The sequence below is a fragment of the Trypanosoma rangeli genome (genome assembly GCF_003719475.1).
Source record: "Trypanosoma rangeli strain AM80 chromosome Unknown Tra_15.4_contig_00093, whole genome shotgun sequence".
NCBI lineage: Eukaryota > Euglenozoa > Kinetoplastea > Trypanosomatida > Trypanosomatidae > Trypanosoma > Trypanosoma rangeli.
The window spans coordinates 26,083-47,423 of NW_021705836.1; the positions used below are offsets into that span (position 1 = coordinate 26,083).

The 21,341-nt window shown below is 51.7% G+C and overlaps 9 protein-coding genes and 1 pseudogene across 9 annotated transcripts in view, besides 11 other annotated features; all 10 read left to right on the forward strand.

The window, feature by feature from the left end:
* Positions 1–42: a microsatellite.
* A 288-nt stretch (positions 43–330) lies between these two features.
* TraAM80_03547 (P-ATPase family transporter: proton) lies at positions 331–3,027 on the forward strand (the record flags this gene model as incomplete). The annotated part of the gene is made up of 1 exon (XM_029380511.1): positions 331–3,027. One exon carries the CDS (start codon positions 331–333, stop codon positions 3,025–3,027), a length of 2,697 nt encoding a protein of 898 aa, XP_029239675.1.
* Positions 3,028–3,616: 589 nt separating this feature from the next.
* Positions 3,617–3,640: a microsatellite.
* A 125-nt stretch (positions 3,641–3,765) lies between these two features.
* Positions 3,766–3,802: a microsatellite.
* A 415-nt stretch (positions 3,803–4,217) lies between these two features.
* TraAM80_03548 (ankyrin) lies at positions 4,218–5,369 on the forward strand (the record flags this gene model as incomplete). The annotated part of the gene is made up of 1 exon (XM_029380512.1): positions 4,218–5,369. The coding sequence occupies one exon, from the start codon at positions 4,218–4,220 to the stop codon at positions 5,367–5,369; it is 1,152 nt and encodes a 383-aa protein (XP_029239676.1).
* Positions 5,370–5,789: 420 nt separating this feature from the next.
* Positions 5,790–6,110, forward strand: TraAM80_03549 (uncharacterized protein; the record flags this gene model as incomplete). Its single annotated transcript, XM_029380513.1, has 1 exon — positions 5,790–6,110. One exon carries the CDS (start codon positions 5,790–5,792, stop codon positions 6,108–6,110), a length of 321 nt encoding a protein of 106 aa, XP_029239677.1.
* A 70-nt stretch (positions 6,111–6,180) lies between these two features.
* Positions 6,181–6,202: a microsatellite.
* Positions 6,203–6,213: 11 nt separating this feature from the next.
* Positions 6,214–6,246: a sequence feature (A-rich).
* A 506-nt stretch (positions 6,247–6,752) lies between these two features.
* On the forward strand, positions 6,753–10,322 carry TraAM80_03550 (uncharacterized protein; the record flags this gene model as incomplete). The annotated part of the gene is made up of 1 exon (XM_029380514.1): positions 6,753–10,322. The coding sequence occupies one exon, from the start codon at positions 6,753–6,755 to the stop codon at positions 10,320–10,322; it is 3,570 nt and encodes a 1,189-aa protein (XP_029239678.1).
* A 153-nt stretch (positions 10,323–10,475) lies between these two features.
* Positions 10,476–10,500: a microsatellite.
* Positions 10,501–10,731: 231 nt separating this feature from the next.
* Positions 10,732–10,767: a microsatellite.
* Positions 10,768–10,907: 140 nt separating this feature from the next.
* On the forward strand, positions 10,908–13,403 carry TraAM80_03551 (putative transcription factor 25-like; the record flags this gene model as incomplete). The annotated part of the gene is made up of 1 exon (XM_029380515.1): positions 10,908–13,403. One exon carries the CDS (start codon positions 10,908–10,910, stop codon positions 13,401–13,403), a length of 2,496 nt encoding a protein of 831 aa, XP_029239679.1.
* A 248-nt stretch (positions 13,404–13,651) lies between these two features.
* Positions 13,652–13,676: a microsatellite.
* An 11-nt stretch (positions 13,677–13,687) lies between these two features.
* TraAM80_03552 (hypothetical protein) lies at positions 13,688–14,070 on the forward strand (annotated as a pseudogene).
* Positions 14,071–14,149: 79 nt separating this feature from the next.
* Positions 14,150–14,218: a microsatellite.
* A 152-nt stretch (positions 14,219–14,370) lies between these two features.
* On the forward strand, positions 14,371–15,042 carry TraAM80_03553 (uncharacterized protein; the record flags this gene model as incomplete). Its single annotated transcript, XM_029380516.1, has 1 exon — positions 14,371–15,042. One exon carries the CDS (start codon positions 14,371–14,373, stop codon positions 15,040–15,042), a length of 672 nt encoding a protein of 223 aa, XP_029239680.1.
* Positions 15,043–15,740: 698 nt separating this feature from the next.
* Positions 15,741–15,785: a microsatellite.
* A 64-nt stretch (positions 15,786–15,849) lies between these two features.
* On the forward strand, positions 15,850–16,488 carry TraAM80_03554 (uncharacterized protein; the record flags this gene model as incomplete). The annotated part of the gene is made up of 1 exon (XM_029380517.1): positions 15,850–16,488. One exon carries the CDS (start codon positions 15,850–15,852, stop codon positions 16,486–16,488), a length of 639 nt encoding a protein of 212 aa, XP_029239681.1.
* A 311-nt stretch (positions 16,489–16,799) lies between these two features.
* Positions 16,800–16,829: a microsatellite.
* A 121-nt stretch (positions 16,830–16,950) lies between these two features.
* TraAM80_03555 (putative chloride channel protein) lies at positions 16,951–19,890 on the forward strand (the record flags this gene model as incomplete). Its single annotated transcript, XM_029380518.1, has 1 exon — positions 16,951–19,890. The coding sequence occupies one exon, from the start codon at positions 16,951–16,953 to the stop codon at positions 19,888–19,890; it is 2,940 nt and encodes a 979-aa protein (XP_029239682.1).
* A 716-nt stretch (positions 19,891–20,606) lies between these two features.
* TraAM80_03556 (uncharacterized protein) overlaps positions 20,607–21,341 on the forward strand; it is a gene marked incomplete at both ends in the record, with an annotated part of 1,284 nt that continues 549 nt past the window's right edge. The window contains one exon of the mRNA XM_029380519.1: positions 20,607–21,341. This exon is cut by the window's right edge and continues 549 nt beyond it. Coding sequence (XP_029239683.1) covers positions 20,607–21,341 — 735 coding nt within the window.

The following is a 21,341-nucleotide window of genomic DNA, read 5'->3' on the forward strand; positions in this document are numbered from 1 at the left end:
TATATATATATATATATATATATATATATATATATATATATAACGACGGTAAAGAAACGCAAGGCTGGTGGTATTGGGGATGCCATTTTCAGCCGGACCAAGTTGCTCTGATAACGATGCCTGTCCCCTCCTTGGATACTGGTCCATCTAGCACCCATTCGTATGCGTTTGAGTAGTTGCACGCACAAACTTGTGCACGTGAACACACAAATCGTTATGTTTTGTTGCTTTTCCTTCTTTATGAAACATCTCTGTTTGCAACAGCAAAAGGAAACACCAAAGTCGGCAACAGCAAAAAAAAAAAAGGAAAGAAAACTGAGTATTGTGGTCATGTCGAACGAATTGGCGGCGACCCTGCGGCAGGATGATGAGGAGGATGTTTTTCTGCGGCCTCCGTCAAAGGGATTGTCGTCGGTGGAGGCGGATCGACTCCTTGACCATCATGGGCGCAATGAGCTTCCACACAAGACTGTACCTGGCTGGCTTATTTTTGTGCGCTGTTTGTGGGGTCCAATGCCCATCGCCATTTGGTTAGCCGTTACCATTGAGTTTTCTCTTCAAAATTTTCCCGATGGTGGCATTCTACTTTTCATTCAGTTTGCCAATGCCACAATCGGCTGGTACGAAACAACTAAGGCCGGTGATGCGGTGGCGGCACTTCGTGACTCATTGAAGCCCCTGGCAACGGTCATGCGTGATGGAGTGTGGCAGAACATTGACGCGGCGCTTGTGGTGCCAGGAGACCTTGTGAAACTTGCCTCAGGCTCCGCGGTTCCCGCTGACTGCACCATCAATGAGGGAACCATTGACGTGGACGAGGCGGCGCTCACGGGTGAGTCGCTGCCGGTGACGATGGGAACGGAACAAATGCCAAAGATGGGCTCCACTGTGGTGCGAGGGGAGGTGGATGGCACAGTGCAGTTTACAGGTCAAAAAACGTTTTTTGGCAAAACAGCGTTGCTTTTGCAGTCCGTTGAATCCGATCTTGGCAACATTCACTACGTGCTGGTACGAGTCATGTCCGTTCTGACATCGTTTTCACTTGTATTGTGTATTATCTGCTTTGTTTATCTTATGGAACATTACAAGATGAACTTTTCTGATTCTCTGGAGTTTACCGTTGTGTTGCTTGTCGTGTCGATCCCAATTGCCATCGAAATTGTCGTCACAACCACGCTTGCGCTGGGGTCAAAGGAGCTGTCAAAGAAGAAGGTGATTGTCACCCGCCTCTCCTCGATTGAAATGATGGCCGCGGTCAATATGCTTTGCTCTGACAAGACTGGAACATTGACACTGAACAAGATGGAAATTCAGGAGCACTGTCATGTTTTCAGTAAGGAATACAACCGTGAGAGTGTGCTCGTCTTGGCGGCTCTTGCAGCCAAGTGGCGTGAGCCGCCACGTGATGCGCTTGACACGATGGTGCTGAGCGTGGCTGACCTGGATAAGTGTGACAGGTACACACAGCTGGAGTTTGTTCCTTTTGACCCTCGCATTAAGCGCACAGAGGCGACCCTCCGCGGTCCCGACGGTCTTGTTTTCAAAGTAACCAAGGGCGCACCAAACGTTGTCTTGCAGCTGGTGCACAACCGCGACGCCATTAAGGCTCAGGTTGAGGGCATCATTGAGGACTTGGGTCGGCGTGGCATCCGTTGCCTCACAGTTGCTCGCACTAAGGAGGACCAGCAATGGCATATGGCGGGTATTTTGACCTTTCTGGATCCTCCGCGTCCCGACACAAAGGAGACTATCCGCCGCAGTAGGGAGTATGGCGTTGATGTGAAAATGATTACGGGTGACCATCAACTCATTGCAAAGGAGATGGCTCGTATGCTTGACATGGACACAAATATCTTGACCGCCGAGGGGTTGCCAAGATTTCCCGCAAGTGGAGACCCAAAGGATATTCCATCGACACTCGGTGAGTCACATGGTGACATGATGTTGGCTTGCGGAGGTTTTGCCCATGTGTACCCGGAGCATAAATATATGATTGTGGAAACGCTACGACAACGCGGATATACGGTGGCAATGACAGGGGATGGCGTCAATGATTCTCCCGCACTGAAGCGCTCTGACGTTGGCGTTGCCGTGGATGGTGCCACTGACGCCGCTCGAGCCGCATCAGACATGGTGTTGACGGAGCCCGGTTTAAGTGTCGTTGTGGACGCGATGCTTATTGCGCGTGGAGTTTTTCAACGCATGCTATCTTTTCTAACGTATCGTATTTCTGCAACTCTACAGCTTGTGTTATTTTTCTTTATTGGCGTCTTTGCCCTTCCGTGCCAGGACTACGGTGTGGAGGATCCAGACTTCCGCTTTTTTCGCATCCCGGTCTTGATGTTCATGCTTATTACACTGCTGAATGATGGGACTCTGATGACGATTGGATACGACAACGTTGTGCCTGATCAACGTCCTCAGCGCTGGAATCTGCCTGTGGTGTTTACCATTGCCGCTGTGCTTGCCTGTGTGGCGTGTGCGTCGTCCTTGCTCTTGCTCTGGATGGCACTGGACTCTCACGACACCTCCTCGTGGTTCCACAATTTTGGCATTCCGCCTGTTTCCGAGGGTCAGATTGTGACAATGTTGTACCTTAAGGTCTCCATCTCCGACTTTCTAACGCTCTTCTCGTCGCGTACCGGCAACAATTGGTTCTGGTCATTCCGCCCTAGCCTCGTCCTCATCCTCGGCGCCGTCGTTTCACTGGGGTTGTCCTCTTGTGTCGCCTCCTTTTGGCCGGACGGGAAACTAGACAACGTCGTCGTCGTTGGCCTTTCACACGGTGATAGCCAGGCGCACCGTCTGCTGCCCCTCTGGGTTTGGGTTTGGTGCGTCGGGTGGTGGTTCGTGCAGGAAATCGCCAAGATGCTGGCGTACAAGGTTCTGGAGGTGTTTGACGTATTTAATTATCGCACCATTGCGGAGGGCAGATGGAAGCCATCGGCGAAGACGAGATTCCGGCGTCGCTCACGCGGAATGAGTTTGGGTGCCACCGACAACGTTGAGCAGCCCCTTTTGTCATAACGAACATAACAACCGTAGGGAGAAGGCAACTGAAGCAACGGGATAATAAAATATTTAAACCTACTCCTCAATAACAACAACATTAGCCGAAGCAAAGGGGGGTGGGGGTGGGAGGAGATATGAACTACCACAGATGCATTCCATCGATAAGAAGTACCTGACAGAAGCTGAGAACGCTTTTTCTTGATTAGCTTTATATGTGCGAGGGAGAGAGAAGATAAGGATGTCTATGCAGCTCTTTATCTGTCTTGACGTGTTATACTCATACGCTGTATACGTTGATTCATGAGACGAGCGTTCTGGAGGGAGTGGGATAGAAGGAAAATGACATGGTCGCGATTGTGCATTGTCATTTTTGAGTTTACAAGGAGGATTAGGGACGTCGACGTGTTGTGGTCATGCTGAGGAGGCAGGGGGACATATTTCCATGACTGGAGTGGCAACGGGGAGGCAGCTCACTCTTCTAGCAGCAAATGGAGAAACATACCTCTGCTGGGCACGCATTGCCTCTCTTCCTTTCTTGCTGCCCACGTACGCGCCGTCTACTTTTTTTTTTTTTTCTTACAGCTGCACCTTCTTGTTTGTACTCAAAAAAAAAAAAAAAAGACAAAAATGTTTTTCCGGTCTCATCATGTTTTTAGTTGTTGCTCTTTTTGTTTTATGTTTCACAATATGGCAGGCTGACTTAACAAATGGGGGGGGGTGGGGAAGCTGATGCCATAAATATTGCCGCGTGTGTTTTTTTTGCTTTAATTTTTTTTTTTTGGTTTTTGTTCGTTTGGGGCCTTTGGTGTTCCGGTTGACTGCGCACAAAAGCGAGAGAGGCGAGAATGGAATGGGGTGAACGAATGGCCTGCAAGTGACGTCAATAAAGGGGCGGTCTGAGTGGCGAGGAGGCTCTTTTTGAATTTCCTCACAAACGAATCTAAACACCCAAAGCGAGTGGAAAAAAAAAAAGGAAGAAAGAAGGAACGAAATGCTTGCGTTTTGCATTTTGTTCTCTCCCTCTCTTGTTCCCGATGGTTCTGTTTCTCTCGTGCCGTGTAACTGACGTGCGTGACTCTCCCGCTATCTTACATTGTGTGGATGTACATGTACCATTTTCCCCGCCTTTTGAAATATATATTTTTGGACGTTTTTTTTTTTTTTATCACACGCGCCACTACACAGACGGTGGTGTGGTGGACCCAATGGAATGTGAAGATGTCGTTGCGGGCTCTGTATTCCGACGGGCTTGCCAGCTTGGCGACCTACCGGCGGTACAGGATATTGTTCGTTACGGGTGTGACGTGGAGAGCGCCTCCCGTGAAAGCTGCACAGGGTTGTGGATGGCGGCAGAGGCTGGTCGCACCAAGGTGGTGGCCTTTTTGTGCTCAAGAGGAGCCAACGCAAACGCTGCGACTTCTCTCGGCGGTGCCACCGCGCTGTTTGTGGCGTCGCAGAATGGCCACACCGCCGTGGTGCGGTTGCTGCTGCAATTTGGCGCGGATCCCAACCTCGGCAAAGACACAGGCGCCACACCCATCTTTATCGCGGCGCAGCAGGGACACCTTGAGCTTGTACAGGCGCTGCTCGAAGGCGGGGGAAACCCCGCAACTCCAAATCACCATGGTGTGTCACCCATCATGGTGGCGGCCTATCAGGGGCACGCTGACTGCGTTCAGCTACTGCGAGAGAAAGGGTGTGATCCAAACGAAGTGGCGATGGGACGAAATACGATGGAATGGGCCGAAGCGAACGGATATGTAAATGAAATTGCCCAGGCAGTGCTGCAGGGTTCAGTTACCTGCCCCGTTTTAGAAGCGCGGGCGGACATCATCCCATGTTGTACTACCGGCGGCGACGGCGACGGCGGCGGTAATGACCATGATGGGTGGAAGCTGCAAGACGATGGATCACGTTCTCCGTTAGGATTTATGCAGTCAGAACTGAGAGAGAGAAAAAAATGGCAGCAAGAGGACTCTGCCTTTTTTCTTTCCAAAACCAACACAGGAAGCTTTTTTGAGCCAAAGTTCCTGTTGCGTGCACGTCACACCGCGGGCTCGTTAGGTGCCGTGCCACAGAAACCCGACAGAGAGGCAGGGCGAAGTGAGCGGGAGGGGAGTAAGGCGTCAGAAGTGTCTTTCCGTGATGGATTTGCATCCCGAACGTCACTACATCGACTAAAGTTTTTAGTGGAGCGTGAGGAAAGAGAAAATGAGTCTTTCAGGGCGATGCAGCGAACGATGTTTCAGACACGTCACGCCTGGCGGGTTGTTGCAGAACCCCAGCCCATAGACGTGCGCGAGGTTGAGGCAAGGTGGGATGTATGGAAGCGAACTCTTTATGAGCAACTACGGTAAAGGGAATACTCTGGTAAGTTTTCCCTGGGGACATCATCCTGGGGCACAGAAGAGGTTCTGTGAAGCCACATTATCTCGCTATTTGCCTTTTTTTGTATTTTACTTTTGCCGTCGCTGAGTCGCTAAGAATCTTGCTGGTGTGGTTGATTCCTTCGAATCACTGAGATACAGTTGAACTTAGCGTAGAAGAAAGCGAAGAAGAGCGGGTTTATTGTCTCACGCTGTGGGTAAAATAATATGCATGTTCAATATACCCTTTTTCATCTGGTGTGATTACCTTCTTTATTTCTTTTACTTTTGTTAAGCGTGCAGAAATCTTTTAAAAAAAGTGTGTCTGGGTCTCCGAGCACCAACACCGGCGCAGCCAACCAACACATAAGGATACTTTTAAAGATTTAGATTACATATACAGGAATTGCCATGTCCCAGGTTAATGGTAGGGGTAACACCCTTCAACAGCAGGCAAAAACGGAGTGGATTGTTCGGCTGGAGGTGCAGCGCCGGCACGCAAAGGGCTCGCTCCGCGTTCTTGATTCCATGATTCGTGAGGTGGACGACCAGCTGCTTTATGTTGCTCAGTTTAAGAAGGAGTGGCTGCAGCACCGCAGGGAACTGGAGGCGGCAAGACAGGATGTTTTGGCCGAAGAGGCGGCAAAAAGGCAGCAGCTTGAGAGGCATTGCTTGAATACACAGAAGCAGCTTGCGGGTAGGAATTTTGTAGCTTCGAGGGGGGAACTTTAGAAGCCGAAGGCGGAGTGACAGCGTTTGAAGTGACAAAAGAAAAAGGAAACATTTACACGCCCTCCCCCCTACACACACACACACACACACACTCTTGCCTTACAAAAAGAAAAAAGAAAAACGGAAAGAAAAAAAACATTGCCGCCAGCTTGTTCTTTTGCTCCATATTAGTTGACTCCCACGTCATTCGGGATCTTCTTCTGGGGGTCATGGTCGCGATGTGCCACTTGTGTTTTCTTTTTCCCCCTGCGTTGGTGGTTGCTTTTTCAGTGGGGGAAAAAAATGTGAACTAACTGCTGCTGTATATTTGTGGTCACGTGATGCTTTCAAGCACGTCTCCTTATTAATTTTTGCATTCGTGCCTCCTTGACAGGCTTACACCGCACTCCTTTCACGTCTCTGAGTATATATATATATGGAAAAAAACATTTTTTTTTTTGGCTACCCTCTTGCTATTTTCGGCGTACGTCCTTTTTTTTGGCCCGTCGCGTAGGCCTGCAACAGGGAGTAAATCCCGGCAAACAGACAGGCAGCGGGTTCCGAGGAATAGAGTTAGATTAGCTCCCACAAAGTGGATCGGGCAGGTGCGCCGCCGTGTGGTTGTGTCGCGTGACGGAGAAGCATAAGGGCGGCGCTGCCCCGATGACGGACTACGTGACACCCGGGCGAAACCCCCATACAGCCGGAGTAAGAACAGGCGTTGGGGACAGTGGAAGTGCAGGCAGGCGCGTGGTGCGCTCTGCCCTCGAGCTTCTTGCTGAAACTGCGTCACCCGAGATCCTGCGGGGGCAGACATCGTCTCCCAGCGCGGTGGCCCCTGCGAAATTTACGATCACGTACGCCACTGCCCCGGCAGTGTCTTTTGATGTGACTGATCCGAAGCAGCAGCTACGGCAGTTCCCGTCGGCAGGGAAAGGGAACAGTGCGATGACGCCGGTGACCACGGAGGAGCCAAGCACACTGTTGTTTCTTTCACCAGCCCCTGTTACTGGTGGATCGGACAGCGCCGTCAAGAAGCGTCTTTTCAAAAAGAAAAAGAAGAATATAAAACTTTCTGATTCCGTGAAGAAGGCATCGGTGGCAGCGGCTGCAAGAGAAATGTGGGATCCAGAAGCCTCTGCATGTCAAAACGTATCCAACAATGACGAACACGAGAACAAAGCATCTGGAGGAGAGAGAGTTGTTCTTGGCCCTGGCACGAATGGCTTGCGCGATCAGGGAATGCTGCTGAGTAAAAACGAGCCTCTCTTTACAGAAGAGGAGGTGCAAGAAAGAATATTGGTGGCACTGAAGGCTTATGAGGCTCGTCGTGATGCGGAAGAGGAGTCGGTGCTGCAGGAGGTGGGCCGCGAGATCGAGTCACAGAATGAACGTTATGACAAACTGCTAAAGGATAAGCAGGCCTCTGCTGAGGAGTGTGACGTTCTTCAGGCGAAAATGGAACAGCTTGCAATGCAGTGTGAGGCGCTGCAAAACACCATTGCAGAGCTGCATCAGGAGCTACAAGAGGCTCGGAACAGGGCCTCACGTGCCGAAGTGGAACTCTGTCACGCACAGGACGAAAAGCGCCTGACCTCCTCTGAGTTGCAACAAGAGCTGAACTTTGAAAAGGCGCAGTGGAAGCTGGCACAAGAGGAAATGCAGCGGCAGATCGCCGAGTTTGAGACGCAGCTGCAATCTCGCACGTTTGAATGGCATGAACTACAGGAAACCTCCCATGCGAAGGAGAATGAGCAAGTTCGGCTCTCACAACAGTTGGAGGCGTGCCAGACAGAGCTGGAGCAGTGGCAACAGAGGCATAGTGAGTCTCAGGCGGCTGTTGCAGAGCTACAGGAACTGATTGGAGCCAAAGAGGCACTAATTCGACAGCTACACGTCAAGTTGCAGGAAGCGGAGAAGGCTGTGAAGCGGGCGGCAACCTCAACACGAGACGAACAGACTCAAATTGAGTCACGTTTGCAATCCGTTGAGGAGGCACTGCAGCAGCAGACGGACGAGGTGCGGCGGAAGGTGCACCGCGTTCACGTTCTTGAAATGGAGCTGGCGAAGGCAGAGAAAGTGGGCAAGACGCGGCATTGTGCCATTCACGAGGCCACCAATCGCTTCTCCGCTATGCACTCCACATTAGAGGAGCTTGTAGAAATGTTTCGCACGTCGCGTCCTATGCGATCATGTTCGCGGGGGCTGCGGGAAGCGCTCTTTCCGACGTCGGAGTGGGGCGATCCTCATCCTGGCGCCGCAGAGGGACGCTTCGCGAGGGAAAATGACACCTTTTGTGGCTCCAAGTGGGAAGAAGCAGCGGAGGAAGGGGAGGGGGAAGAAGATGTGGAAAACAGCATTTTTGAACTTGTCATGTGCAGAGAGCTTCGTGATGATCTGCGTCAGGGACGTTACTTCTCAGCGAAGACGACTGCCCCGATACAACAGCGGAAGACAAACACAGAGCGACCACGCGGGAGTATGCCTTCCAAAGCGTTAAAAAAAAACACAAACGAGGATGCCGATGAGGCAGACGAGTGTGGTCGATTGCGGCGGTGTCATCGGCTATGTGAACGTCTCTTGGAGACCCTGCGGCGTCTCCACCTTCAACGCCGAGAGCAGATGCAGCGTCAGTTCCAGCAGATTGAGGCGCGACAGGTGGAAAAAAGCAAGGCAGAGATAACGCGCTGCCAGAACGCGCTTGCTGCCTGCCAAGCTAGTGTAGAGGAAAGCAAACATCAGGAGCGTTTAATGCGTGAGGAGTGTCGCCAGCGTAGCGATGAGGTGAAGCGGTTGGAGGCTGCACTTGTAGAGATGCGTGCTGGGGGGCAGGAGATGAAGGAGGAACAGAAAAGGTTAATGGAACGTATGGGGGAGCTGCAGCGCGAGCGCGGCATTTTGAATCTTCAACTAGAGGCCAGTCAGCAGGACTGTGTGGAGTTGCGTGAGCGATACGAGTCGGCACGCGCAGAGGCGGAGGAGCTGCGGGAACGCGTGCGTCTGCTTGAGAACAGTCAACGCTCACAAGAGGAGGTGATGGAGGCGAAGGCGAAGGCTTTAGCGAGGATGGCGCGCTGCACTGAGAAGTTGAAGAAGACAGAAGGAGAATGCCAGGCCCTCCGTGACGAAAATGAGGTCCTCTCAAACAAAGTGAAGTCTATGCTCCTGCAGCTACAGACCTCTCGTATGCAGCAGCGCAGCAAAGGCAGCGCAGCATCTGTGCGGCAGCAAAACCAACAGCAACAACAACAAGAGGAGTTAACAGCGTTAACGAAGGAAATGGGGGCGTTGCGCAAGTTGCAAGAATCCGCTGCAGCCATGCATGCCAAGGAGCGTGCAGAGGCGGAGGTGTCCTTAAACAAACTCGCGGTACAGAAAGAAGAGCTGCGTGATGAGCTGGTTCAACAACGGCGCGCGCTGGCTGACGCTCTCAGCGAGGTGGAGTTGCAGAAGCAGGCGGAGGCAGCCACGCTGCGTACTCTGATGAGCATTCATCAAGCTGGGGGTGAGGTGTTTAATGACACCTGCGTGGACGGCAACAGCCCACACGGGGTGCAGCAGCGACTGTTCGATGCTAGCCCCATACTTCACACGGAGGATAACGTGAGTACAAATCGGGGAGAGTTGACAATCCTTGACCTTCGAGGGCGCGTCGTGTCTCTGGCGCAGCGGGCCGTCTTGGAACTTGCGCGACTAAGAGAAGCCGTTCCCCAAAGAACGCGGACTGGGGCGGGTGACAGACTGGAAAGTTTTCAGGCAGCGGAGCAATTTGCGTGGGAGGCAGCGCAGCGCTCTGCTGCTCGACGACAGCTTTGCACTGAAGATAACGGGGTGGCCGTGTCATCAGCGCCTCCGCCAACTCAGCGGGTGGGGCCCGTGCTGCGTAGTATTAGTCAGCAGAAACGACAACAACAAAAGCAAAAGGTGCAGTGTCATTCACTTGGGACTCCTGGTCGCTGCTCCTTGGTGCATCGGTCGCCATCACCAAAACAGGTGGACAGGGATGTGATTCCTATCGGCTTTTCCCCCAAGCGCCACTCTGTGTCCTTTACGGCTGTGGATGCCGTGAGCCGAACGACAAGGGGCGAACAAAAGTTTTCACGCCATTGCGCTTCCTCTTCCTCACTGGCTTCGACCGGTGGCGTGTCAAGGTCTCGCTCTGTTCCAGGGGTTTTGGATGGGAACTCTTCCCCGGCCAGGCCACCGATGCTTCGAGCACCGTCGGTGCGTTGAGCGGCTAGTCCTTCTGTTGTATTTGTTTTGTCTCGGATGGGCGTATTGTGGCTTCTTTTTGCGTTGCACCGCGTTTCACTTTATAGAAAGTTAGATGCAACCCACCGCACGGTGGTAGACGTAGTGCACCTACGGAGACGGGGGGTACCCTGATCTCTCTCTCTCTCTCTCTCTCTCTTGTTTTGTTTCCCTTCAATGTTGCCAATACGACCTATCATTACCACATACATACACTAACTGTGCTTTGCTTGCGTGCGTGCGTGCGCGAGGGAGGCAGCAGTGAGAGCAGTGGGGCGATCACATTTTGTCGCTATGAAGGCGTAATGATTGTTTGTGCGTCTATTTTGTTTTATTATTTTTGTTATTTGTACTCATCGTCAGGTCTTTTTTTCATTTTTTCATGTGCCGCTTTGTTTTGTTGCTCGTTTCGTGTGTTTTTTTTTGTAGTTTGTCTGTGTGTGCGTGCTCAGGCGGCAATTGTCGCTCCCGCCAGCCTTGAGCAAAAACAAAACAGCATCAAAAACAAGGAAGAAAAATAAAGACGCAGCGAAGGGAACAAAAACTCACAGTGTGCTCCACACTTTCATGTCTGCCAGGCAGCTGCGACGCCTGCAGAATCTGGTGAAGGCCTCTACGGGAGCGGATGACGAGGACGTCGTCGTCGCAGAGGAGTTGCACCCCTCAACGATGAAGATTCCAGGGGGCGGGAAGAAATCTGCGCGGCGACAAAGGATGACAGGGCGGAAGGCTCAAGTTGAAGCTGGCAGCCAACACCACCAGGAGGAAGAATGGACGTTGGTCACCAGCCTCGACAAGACAGATATTCACAGGGAGGCAGACAACAGAAGCGAACGTGCTGCACTTGCGGGAAGGAGAGAGCCCGAGGTTGGAAGAAGGCTGAACAAGGAGGTGGAGGTGCGGGTCGCCAAGGTTGCGGTTGATGGTGTGCAAGACAAGGAAGAGGTGACGAACGAGCGCCGCAACAAACGGCAACGCAATAGGCACGCAAAGGCCAAACGTCGCGAAAAAGAGCGTGAAGAAGAATTGTTACTGGAGGCAGCACTGCGACAACGAGAGGAGGATGCAACCGTTGGTGGGGCTGGGCTTGACACGGGCGGTAAGATGAGTGAGGAGGTGAATCTTCTTGAGCTTCTCTCTGTTTGCGATGCTAAAAAACTTGATACACGAGAGGAGCGCATTCGCCGCTTTGGTGCAAGAGCAGTGGAGGACGTCGGTGACGGCAGAGTTCCAACGCGGCGCGCAGAAAATAGGCCAGCCTCACTTCTTTTTGCGGAGCATGGACATTTTGCGCCTCGCTTTTTCCATAGCCTGTTGGCAACACCCAACCGCTACAGCTGGCCGCAATACGACGGCCTCGGGGTGGCCCTTGTGGTGAAAGAGACCAAAGCCGCTAAGGATAATCAGACCGCCGAGGATGAGGGTAAAACCACGGCAGGGAGTCCTCTTGTGTACTACCTTGATGATTCTACGGCCGAGACGCGGCGCGCGGACATGGCACTGGCGGTTTGTGGTTCAACTCACGGTGGTGTGGAGGGTATTATGCAGTGCCTGGCCGCTGCGCCGTACCACATCCCCACGCTTATTATTGCGAGCAATGCGTTTGAGACGATGGGTAGTGTCCCACGCGCTCAGGAGGCCATTGACATTGCACTGTATCACGTGGGTGTATTACTTTCGCGTTTTCCAGTTCGACAGACAGTGCGGCGACGTTGCCTGCCTTTCAGTATAGCTTCCAACAAACAACTCTTTCAGGTTTTGCGTTGTGGGGTTCAGCAAGCACTTAGAAAGGCGGCCACCAGGACCGCATGGGAGACTGCGAAACTGATTTACTCCCTTGACGACACGGATCCACTTGGGATGCTATTGCAACTTGACTATTTGGCACTGCGGGCGAAGCGGTGGGCATGGCTAGTGCAAGTGTATTTTATTGTGATACGTGAAATTGAGCGTGATGCTGACGACAAGGAGGCGGGTAATCTGAATGACGCACGGTCCAACCGTGGACTGGCGTTGGCATTGTCAACACTGCCCGGTTTCTTTTTTAGTGCCGCCCTCGCCAAATACTTCCTCGAGCGAGAGGAAGCAACGTGCGTGGGCCCCACCGGGTCATCTGGGAGCAAAACACCAAATGTAATACGTGAGATGAAACCGCCGCAGCTACATGCCCTTCGCAATACTCCACCGGCTGCAGTGATGCTTGCGCACGCTATTGGCCGTTTTCCTTCTGCTGCTGTACTACTTGTTGAAAAAATTGGAGGCCTATCTGTACTTCCATCAGCTCCAGCATCATGGCAGGATGTTGTGAGGGCACACGAGATGACTACAGAAGAGCATGGTTTGCATGTGGCGAGTATGTGGGTGGCTAGGAATGCCGAAATGTGGAAGGCGGCAGAACCAAGCGCTTTTCTGCGTCGTGTGATACAAGAGGACTACGTAAATTGGCTAAAAACTTACAATGACGCTAATAATAACACCTCTTCGACAGCTGCTGTTACCGTCACAGTGGATGCCTTGCACCCTCTCACACCATGGAAACATGCACTGCTCAAGGAAGAGGACATATTGGGTCCGACCCTGAGTGCAATCCCGGCGCACTTGCTGGACACGAACGAATTTACTGAGGAAGATCTGCGCGATGAAGCGCGGCGTGCAACGAGCCACGAACTTGGCCCAATGGAACAAATCACCCTGCTGCGTTTTGAAGCTTTGTACGGGCCTCTGTCACCAGCGACACTCTTGCCGGCTGAGCGGCTTGCCAGGTATAGTGCAAGGTTTGAGGAGGAAGGTAGAGGGCGCCAGATTGGAGAGGAACACAACCCCCTTTTTCTTTTTTTTCGAACGTTCCTGCCTTGGAATAGCATGCAAGAGATGACACTGCGCGCGGCGTTGGATGCTGCTGGGATTCCTGACCCTGCCGTCAACTTTATTCGTCGACCGCGTCTGGAAGACGAAATACTCTTGCAAGACGAATACGAAGAGGAGGAGGAAAATGGGTGGGAAACAGAGGAGAGTTGGTATGACGATGCATTCTTTGTAGAAACTGACAGTGATGAGGTCTAAAGCGAACAGCATAGTGTTCAGTGGGTGATGGAGTGAGTGCGTGTGCAACTACGTGTTTACGAAAGGAGACGACTGCAGAGGGAAAGATGTTGTATACATCTTTCTCTTTCAGGTTGAATAAACGGGGATAATTGTGTTTTTGTGTGCGTTTATGTGGTGGTGGCGATTTTAAGTGTTGCATCTGTTGGTTTTTGTTGCGACTTTTTCACTCTCTGGTTTGCTCGTGCGACAACGAAGGGGCAGGGACGGTGTGCGTGTTTGTGTGTGTGTGTGGGGGGGGGGCGAATGCGATCGTAGTGGTGGGGGGTCCGTGTCCTACTCCGCGAGGGTGTCCACTGGAGGTGGCTCATCGCTGCCGCTGGAAGATCGGCTTCACCGCGTCACGGCAAATGGCATTGCGCGTGTGACTCCGCAGGGTGTGGAGCGGGTGAAGCAGCAAATGTCACCAGAGAACCTTTATCGCGCGATGCGTGTTATGCTTGAAGACAACCGATATGCAGAAGTCTTGGACCGGGCGTCGCCGTCTTCGTTCTGCAGGGCAGCGCATGGTCTTTCCGCCGCGCAGCTCAGCGGTCTTATCACCATCTCAAAATCAAACTTTCTTGCCCTCTACAACGTGTTGCCATACGCGACCCAGGCGCACCTCGCGGAGATGATGGCAATTTTTAACACTACTGGCTGAAAGAGCAGAAGTGTGATCTCCATAACTGGCAGGATACATTTTCCAGTGGGAGACGATATCTCTACTTGTTTTTTTGTCATTTTGTCGTTGTTGTTTATTTATTCTATGCGTCTTTTTTCTTGTTTTTTTTTTTAAAGGTTTGTGTCACATCTGGTTTTCGCTCGTTTTTGTTCTGGAGGTTTGCAAGCGTGTGCTTGGGCAGATCTCGCTTGAAGCCGCTCCAGGAAAAGCCTTAAAGCAAGCTTCATCGTTGTGTTACACATACATATATTTGCGTAGTTTACAATGCTCTCCAACCCTGAAGTTGCAAGGGGCACCGTGAACTTTGCCGCACAGAACTTTCAGTACCAACAGCAATTTTCTGCTCCGGAGCAGGCTCTTAGCGCAGCAGGTAGGAACTGGCCGCGCTGCTTTCTTTTGTTATCGGGCATCTCAATGGGTCTCGTGATTGCCAGTTCAATTATTGATCTCATTACACTTAGCATTGGCATTTCAACAATCTTTTTAAATGTTTACCTCATAGTATTGTGTTTCTTCGCCCTTACTGCGGAGCTTCGCCAAGTAAAATGCCTGCGCAGCCTCATATACACCTGGATGAAATATCTTTACTTTTTGACGACGTACACAGGGAGGGCTTTTTTTTATATTTTTCTGGGAACCCTTGCGTTCGGAGGCGGCATCTGGAACTATGTGGCGGCAAGTGTGGCGGTTGCTCTTGGTATCCTCATGTTTTTTGTGAACCTTTCCGTCGAGTTGCCAAAGTATGTGGACCCGGAAGTGCTGCACGAGGAGGCTGGGCGACGGGAGGCGTTGGGTGGTGTGAATCAGACCCCTTTTTTTTCGACATCTGGCCAAGCTGTCACCGACCGTTTCAGCAATGCCACTATGAATGTCTCTTTGGCTGCCACTACGGGTTACCAGCCACCAGGCATTAACGAGGGTCCCAATGCACTTTAGACACGTACATTTTGGAATAGGAACAGAGTTGCCAGGAAGGAATGGGTATGGGAAACCCTAATGCAACGTATTGTTTTTTTTTCTCATGCATCAGTAGAAGTAGTGCTGACCCATTGTTTACTTACCCTGCTCCGAGTATGGTGTGAGGTGTCTGTGTGTATGGGGGTGGAGATGAGGTTTATCTTAGCTGCCTCCTTCACCTCTGATGCCGTCAGGGTGTCAGCGTTCGCATGCGTTATGGATGAAAGCTATGAAATCACCCTCTCGTGTTTTGAGCGAACATGGGCTGCAGCTTGCAGATCCTTGCCTTCTTTTCTTGTCCAAGAGAAGCACAATTTATTTATTTATTTTTGTTTGTAGCCTTGTCGATTGTGTGCTAGTGGGTCAAGTACGATTTTGTTGCTTTGCTGTTGTTTTAGTTTTTTTCATACATCATGGCACGTGACTTCTGTGAGCTGCTGTCGTAGTTGAGTTGGACTTTTGCGTGTGGTGTTTGTGGTGCTCCCATCGTCTGATGGTGATCCCGGGGGGAGGGGGACGTTGTGTCTGGGGCGTCTCACGTCTACGTTCCTCGCGTGACTTGATCGTTGCCGGTGCACCTTTTGGCTCCGGGGGAGTTCCTGCCACGTCGAACATCTTCAAGCTTCTATGTGGGCGTGGGGGTCTACATCATGCGCAAAAAACTGGGCACTTTGCTCTTTTTTTTTTCTTCTCTCTCTTTCTCTCTCTCTTTTTTTTTTTTTCTAATACCCTTTCAATCTTTTTGGCTTTTATGGGTCGCAGCTGCCGCAACGACGCCACTGGCAAATGGATGATGACGTATCCGACGGTCCCCCGCCAGAGCGCAGCGCACGCGTGCGGCCAACACACCGCAGTACCCTTCCGGCACTTACGCGTCACAAAGCAGTCGATCCGCGCTTCAGCGATCTCTACGGTACCGTTGACCAAAAACAGTTTGAAAGTCACTACAAGTTTCTTCGCGAACAGCAGGAGGAAGAGGAGACGCGTCGCAGGCATCGCATGCGCTGCCTTAAGTGCATTGTCAGACGTGGAGAGCTTGAGGCGAGTGGGGCGAATTTGGAGGAATACGATCTTTCAGAGAATGAGCGGGAGGTGTTCGGGGAGGACCATCTCGATGAGTTGTTGGCGATGAAACTTCGGCCGCTGCCAGACCTGCAGATGGAGCTTCAGGGGCTGCAGCGTGAGTCGCAACGGCACGTGTCACGTATGAAGGGTCGCCAGGTGCAGTCGCGTCGCGACAACCTGAGGAAGGAAATTATCAAACGGGAGGCGGTGGCGGTGAAAGAGGGGAAAAAGCAGCGGCCATTCATTCCGAAGCGGGCGCAGCTCAAGCGTGAGATTCTCGCTGACACGTTTGAGCGACTTGAAAGGAAGGGCGGAAAACGGGCGGTTGACAAGTACGTGGAGCGCAAGAGTCGGCGATAATTTTGAGAAGAAAGACTGTGACAATTTCATTTTTGTTCTTGTTTGTTTGTGTCTTGCGCGTTGCCCCATGTTGGCTGGGACGATTAAAAAAGTGAGGAGTGTGTTTGCGTGCGCGCGTGTCCCTTTGTCTGGTAAGCGGGGGGCGGTTGTCGACCCCGCGTCCTCGTCTGGTGGTTGCATACATTTCTGTTTACATTGGACGCCTTTCTCCCTTTCTGCCCTCCATCTTTCTTCCGTTTGCATGGGAATCCATAAACAAACAAAACACAGTAACGTATAAGGCTCCTGTATCCAACACCCACCTGAATACCCACACACACACACACACACACACACACACATTACCACACGTGTTTCACTGTGTGTAGAGGGAGCAAGGTGCGTGTTTTGTTGTGCGGTTAAAACGCCCATTTGCGGAATAACCAGCCCCGGGTTATGTGTATATATACTTGGATTAACAACATGTTTTGGAAGTTTCTGGATGAGTTTTGGGACACAGCTAATCCATTAACGCGCCATTCGGAGGATATGACTGCGGAGGAGGCGAAAAAGCAGTCGAGTTTTGAGTCCTTCGACTACTACAAGCCGTACCCATCCATGTACATGACACACCTTCGTGCGCATTACGCTGGGCATACGACGGCTGCTTCCGGGGGTGACAGGACGGGCAGCACAACTGCAACAACGACGAATAATAATAATAATAATGCGGGAGTGCCACCTATAAACGATGCGATGACAGTGGATGTTGGTGGTACGTTAGCGTCCAACATTGATGGGGTCAGGCTAAAGGTGATGAACACGGTCAAGAAGTATGATGATGACGAGCGCAATGAAGCATTGCGATGGATTTTACACGTTATTATTGCCATTTCTGTTGGTGTATTGGCAACAATTATTTCCTACACGGTTGAATTCGTGGATAATTACCGTGCAGCTCAGCTTGACGATCTTATCAAGAAGCACCGTATGGCTGGTCACTTTGTTGGCTATCTTTTTTCTATTGGTATGTCCATAGCTCTTGTCGTGGTGGCAGCAGCTGTTGTTGTGTTTGTTGAACCGGCTGCGGCGGGAGGTGGCATACCGGATGTTATCGCCTACCTGAATGGTGTGCACGTGCCTAAGGCAATGAAACTTCGGACTTTTTTGGCGAAGAGCATATCTTGTATTTGTGCGGTGGCTGGCGGATTGCCCGTGGGGCTTGAGGCACCATTGATTCATCTTGGTGCCATTGCGGGGGCGGGGGTGACGCAGGGCCGTAGTCGTACGCTGGGGTGCCAGACAAAACTTTTCCAGGCGTTTCGAAACAACAAGGACAGACGAGATTTTATCACTGCAGGAGCTGCGTGCGGCGTTAGCGCTGCGTTTGGGGCGCCTATTGGTGGTTTACTCTTTGTGATGGAGGAGGTCTCAAGTTTCTGGGACCACAGCGCAAGTGGACAAATTTTTCTTGCCACAATGATTTGCTTTACGACGATCAGTATAATTCGTTCCATGCTGGAGGATCAGCAACTGCTGGGGTGGGTGTCAAATGCGGTTTCTGTTCTTTTCGAGGTGAATTTGACGATTCCGCTTAACCTATTCTCGATAGTGCCGTCCTTTTTTCTTGGCATCCTTTGCGGGGCGTTTGCAGCTGTCTTCACCAAGATGAACCTCATGCTTGTAAAGTGTCGCCGCCGGTATCTACGCCCTTTCGTCTTCCGCCGCTTTGTTGAACCCCTCATTATTGTCCTGCTGTACGGCTCGTTCTCGTACATGCTGGCCCTTGTACCAGACTGCCGCCCGACACACGAAATGAGTAGCGCAAACGGGACCTTTGTCTGGGGCACGGAAAATCGTACGCAACTGTTTACTGCGACGTGTGCAGGGGAGGACGCGTACGCACCACTCGCAACTCTCACGATGGGCACCGGAAAAGACACCATTCGACACCTCCTTTCACGACAAACAATTGGAGAATTTCCAGCAGTGTATATTCTTATTTTTCTTACACTATACACATTCTTTGCATGTTGGTCAAGTGGGACGGCTGTGTCTGGTGGGTTGGTGGTGCCAAGCCTTGTTATTGGCGCCGCCTTTGGGAGGTTGTACGGGCAGATCTTATGGTTTCTGGCGGTACGTGGAGCGGGTGCTGATCGCAGTTATAAGGTGTCGCAGGCCTGGTTGGATCCTGGCGTTTTTGCGCTGATTGGTGCAGGCGCCTTCTTCTCTGGCACTTCCCGTATGACGATGTCTATTTGTGTTATTATGGTGGAGCTATCCTCTGAGTTGCACTACTTGCTTCCTGTCATGGTCGCCATAATCATGTCTAAAACAGTGGCGGACTTTATTAGTGAGCCACTTTACCACCACATGCTGCGACTAGACTCTGTACCGTATCTGCAGGCACACCTTTTACGTCCTGGGTTTGAGCAGCTGACGGCTGCAGACGTGATGACCTCGAAGGTGGTGACGCTTCGACTGCGGGAAAAGACGTCTGTCGTATTGGATGCATTGCGCCACACGACACATCATGCCTTTCCAGTGGTAGAGGCGGTGCAGGAGGAACGCTTCGAGAGTGGTGACTGCCGTGTCAACGGTAAACCACTTGGCAGAGAGGAATTAGGGGAGGAGGAAGAAGAGAAGCGTGTGCGGTACAAGTTTGTTGGTCTTGTTACACGTGAGGATGTACATATTTATTTGGCACTGCCTGCGCTTTACAGTGCCCACCAGTCGAGCGATCCTTCCGATTTGCACGGTCATGGTTCTGGTCTTGGGCTGGCGCCCAGTGTGCTTGCTATCAACAAGATGACGTGGACTGAGTGGTTGACCCACAAGACATCCCTGTTTTTTGTTCTTGGAAGCAAAAGGTGGTTGGAAATATGGGCACGAAGCAACAACACGGCTGAAGGGGTCGAGAAGGTTGAGGTGGACGCCAGCGAGAGCAACAACTGTAACGGCAGTGACGACCCCCCCAATCTATTGTGTGTGGATGAGGGACGCCTTCCGCCGGTCCTAGACTTTTCACTTATTGTCAACCGCAGCCCGTGGGTGATTCCGCCGTTCTTTAATCTGCAGATGGCCTACCACACCTTCCGTATGATGGGACTGCGACACATGGTGGTTGTGGACGGTGACGCTGTCGTAGGTATTATCACGCGCAAAGACCTCCTTGTGGACACGCTCTTACGACGTCTGCGTGAGCTTCACGGAGAGAACAACAACGGCAGTAGCGCAAGAAACACGCCGCCGGCATCATTGTCGGTGCGTGATGAGCATGACGGAATCAGTTTCTCACCGCGATCGCGGACGGAGGCTTTTATGCAGGTGGTCGCTCTCCCTTCCCTGCCGTCCTCTCAAGCAGGTGTTCCCAATTTGCTTTTTTTGGAATCCGCTAACACAGACGCTGACCCTCATAAATAGGAGTCAAGAAGAAAAAAAAATAATCAGGCATCTGTTGCATGAACAGCAACAACAATAAATTATTTGGCGTGAAGGATGTGTACTTCTGTGGTGTGGAACGAATGCCCGAGCGCTTCCCCTCCGTGCTTGCGACGACTTAGGAAGGAAGGAGAAACCAGATCAATGTCGAAAACAGGTGGGAATATTCGTTTTTGTTGCTTTTGTCGCAGTGAATTGGTGGTATACGTAAGTATACGTATATCAGCGTGTGCGCACGCAGCTCGCATGTGAGCCTCACCATTTTATCTTCATTTGTTTCTTTCTCCCCAACTCTTGGCAGTAGTGTTGTTGTAGTGTTTTTGGCCATTCCCTCCCTCCACCCCCTTTAAAAAGAATTTGCCTGCTGCCACGTTGCCCGTGGGAAAGTGCTGCTTTTTACGGTGCACTTGCCTCGTTTTGTATCTCTCTGTTGTTCACTAGTGACCGTGGTGGCGTGTGTTGATGGGGGATCTTTGGCCTCCCCTCTTCACCCCATTTTCTCGTATTGCTCCTATTGAGGTGTACACTTCTTCCTACTCGTGCGTTTGGATCTGAAACCATCCTTTTTTTTTCCCGCATCACGGCATTTGGAGGTCATTCATACCGCGAAGTTCTGCGCCGCTAGACATATTTGTACGTACGCACAGAGATAGAGGTGTGTGTGGGGAAGGAGAATAAAAGAAGGAATAAGTAAAGAAATGACTACATCCACCGACGACGAGAAGGACGTCAAACTCACAGCTCTCATCAAGACTATGTTCGAGCGCGTACCAAAAGAGAAGCGACTGACGGTGGACGTCGTGATGCAGCTGCTGAAGGCAAAGTACATGGATACCTTCCCGGCGGAATACCTTGCAGATCGCACCGTGTTCCTTACCAGACTCATTGACTCACTCTATAGCGCAAAGAGCGCTGAGACGAAGGACTATGGTGAAAATGCCAACTCCCACAGTAATGACGAAGATGCTGAGGAAGAAGAGGACGATGATGATGATGATGAGAGTGACGATGACGATGACGATGATGATGATGATGAGGGGGAGGAAGACGAGGATGAGGATTTAGACGAGGAGTCTCACAGCGAGGGGACGGATGAAACGGGTGACGGCAATGACGGCGCGCCGGCGGTGAAGCGGCAACGGCTAGAGGAAGGGGCCAGTGAAGTGGCGCGGCGGTGCCACGAAATGGTGGACTGCCTCCGCCGTCTGAGTTACCGCGTGAGGAAGCAAGAGGATGGGGAGTCGTCAGAGGCGTACCTGCAGCAGTACTTGGTACCCCTATTCCAGGAGAAGGGTCTGGACCCGGCGCGATACAGCAAGGCCGATGTGAGACGATATCGTGTGAAGAGAGAGCTCGAGCAACTACAATCCGACGGCGCCGATGTCAACTTGGACCGCGCTGCACGTGCTGGTCGTGGCCTCAATGGTCTCCTG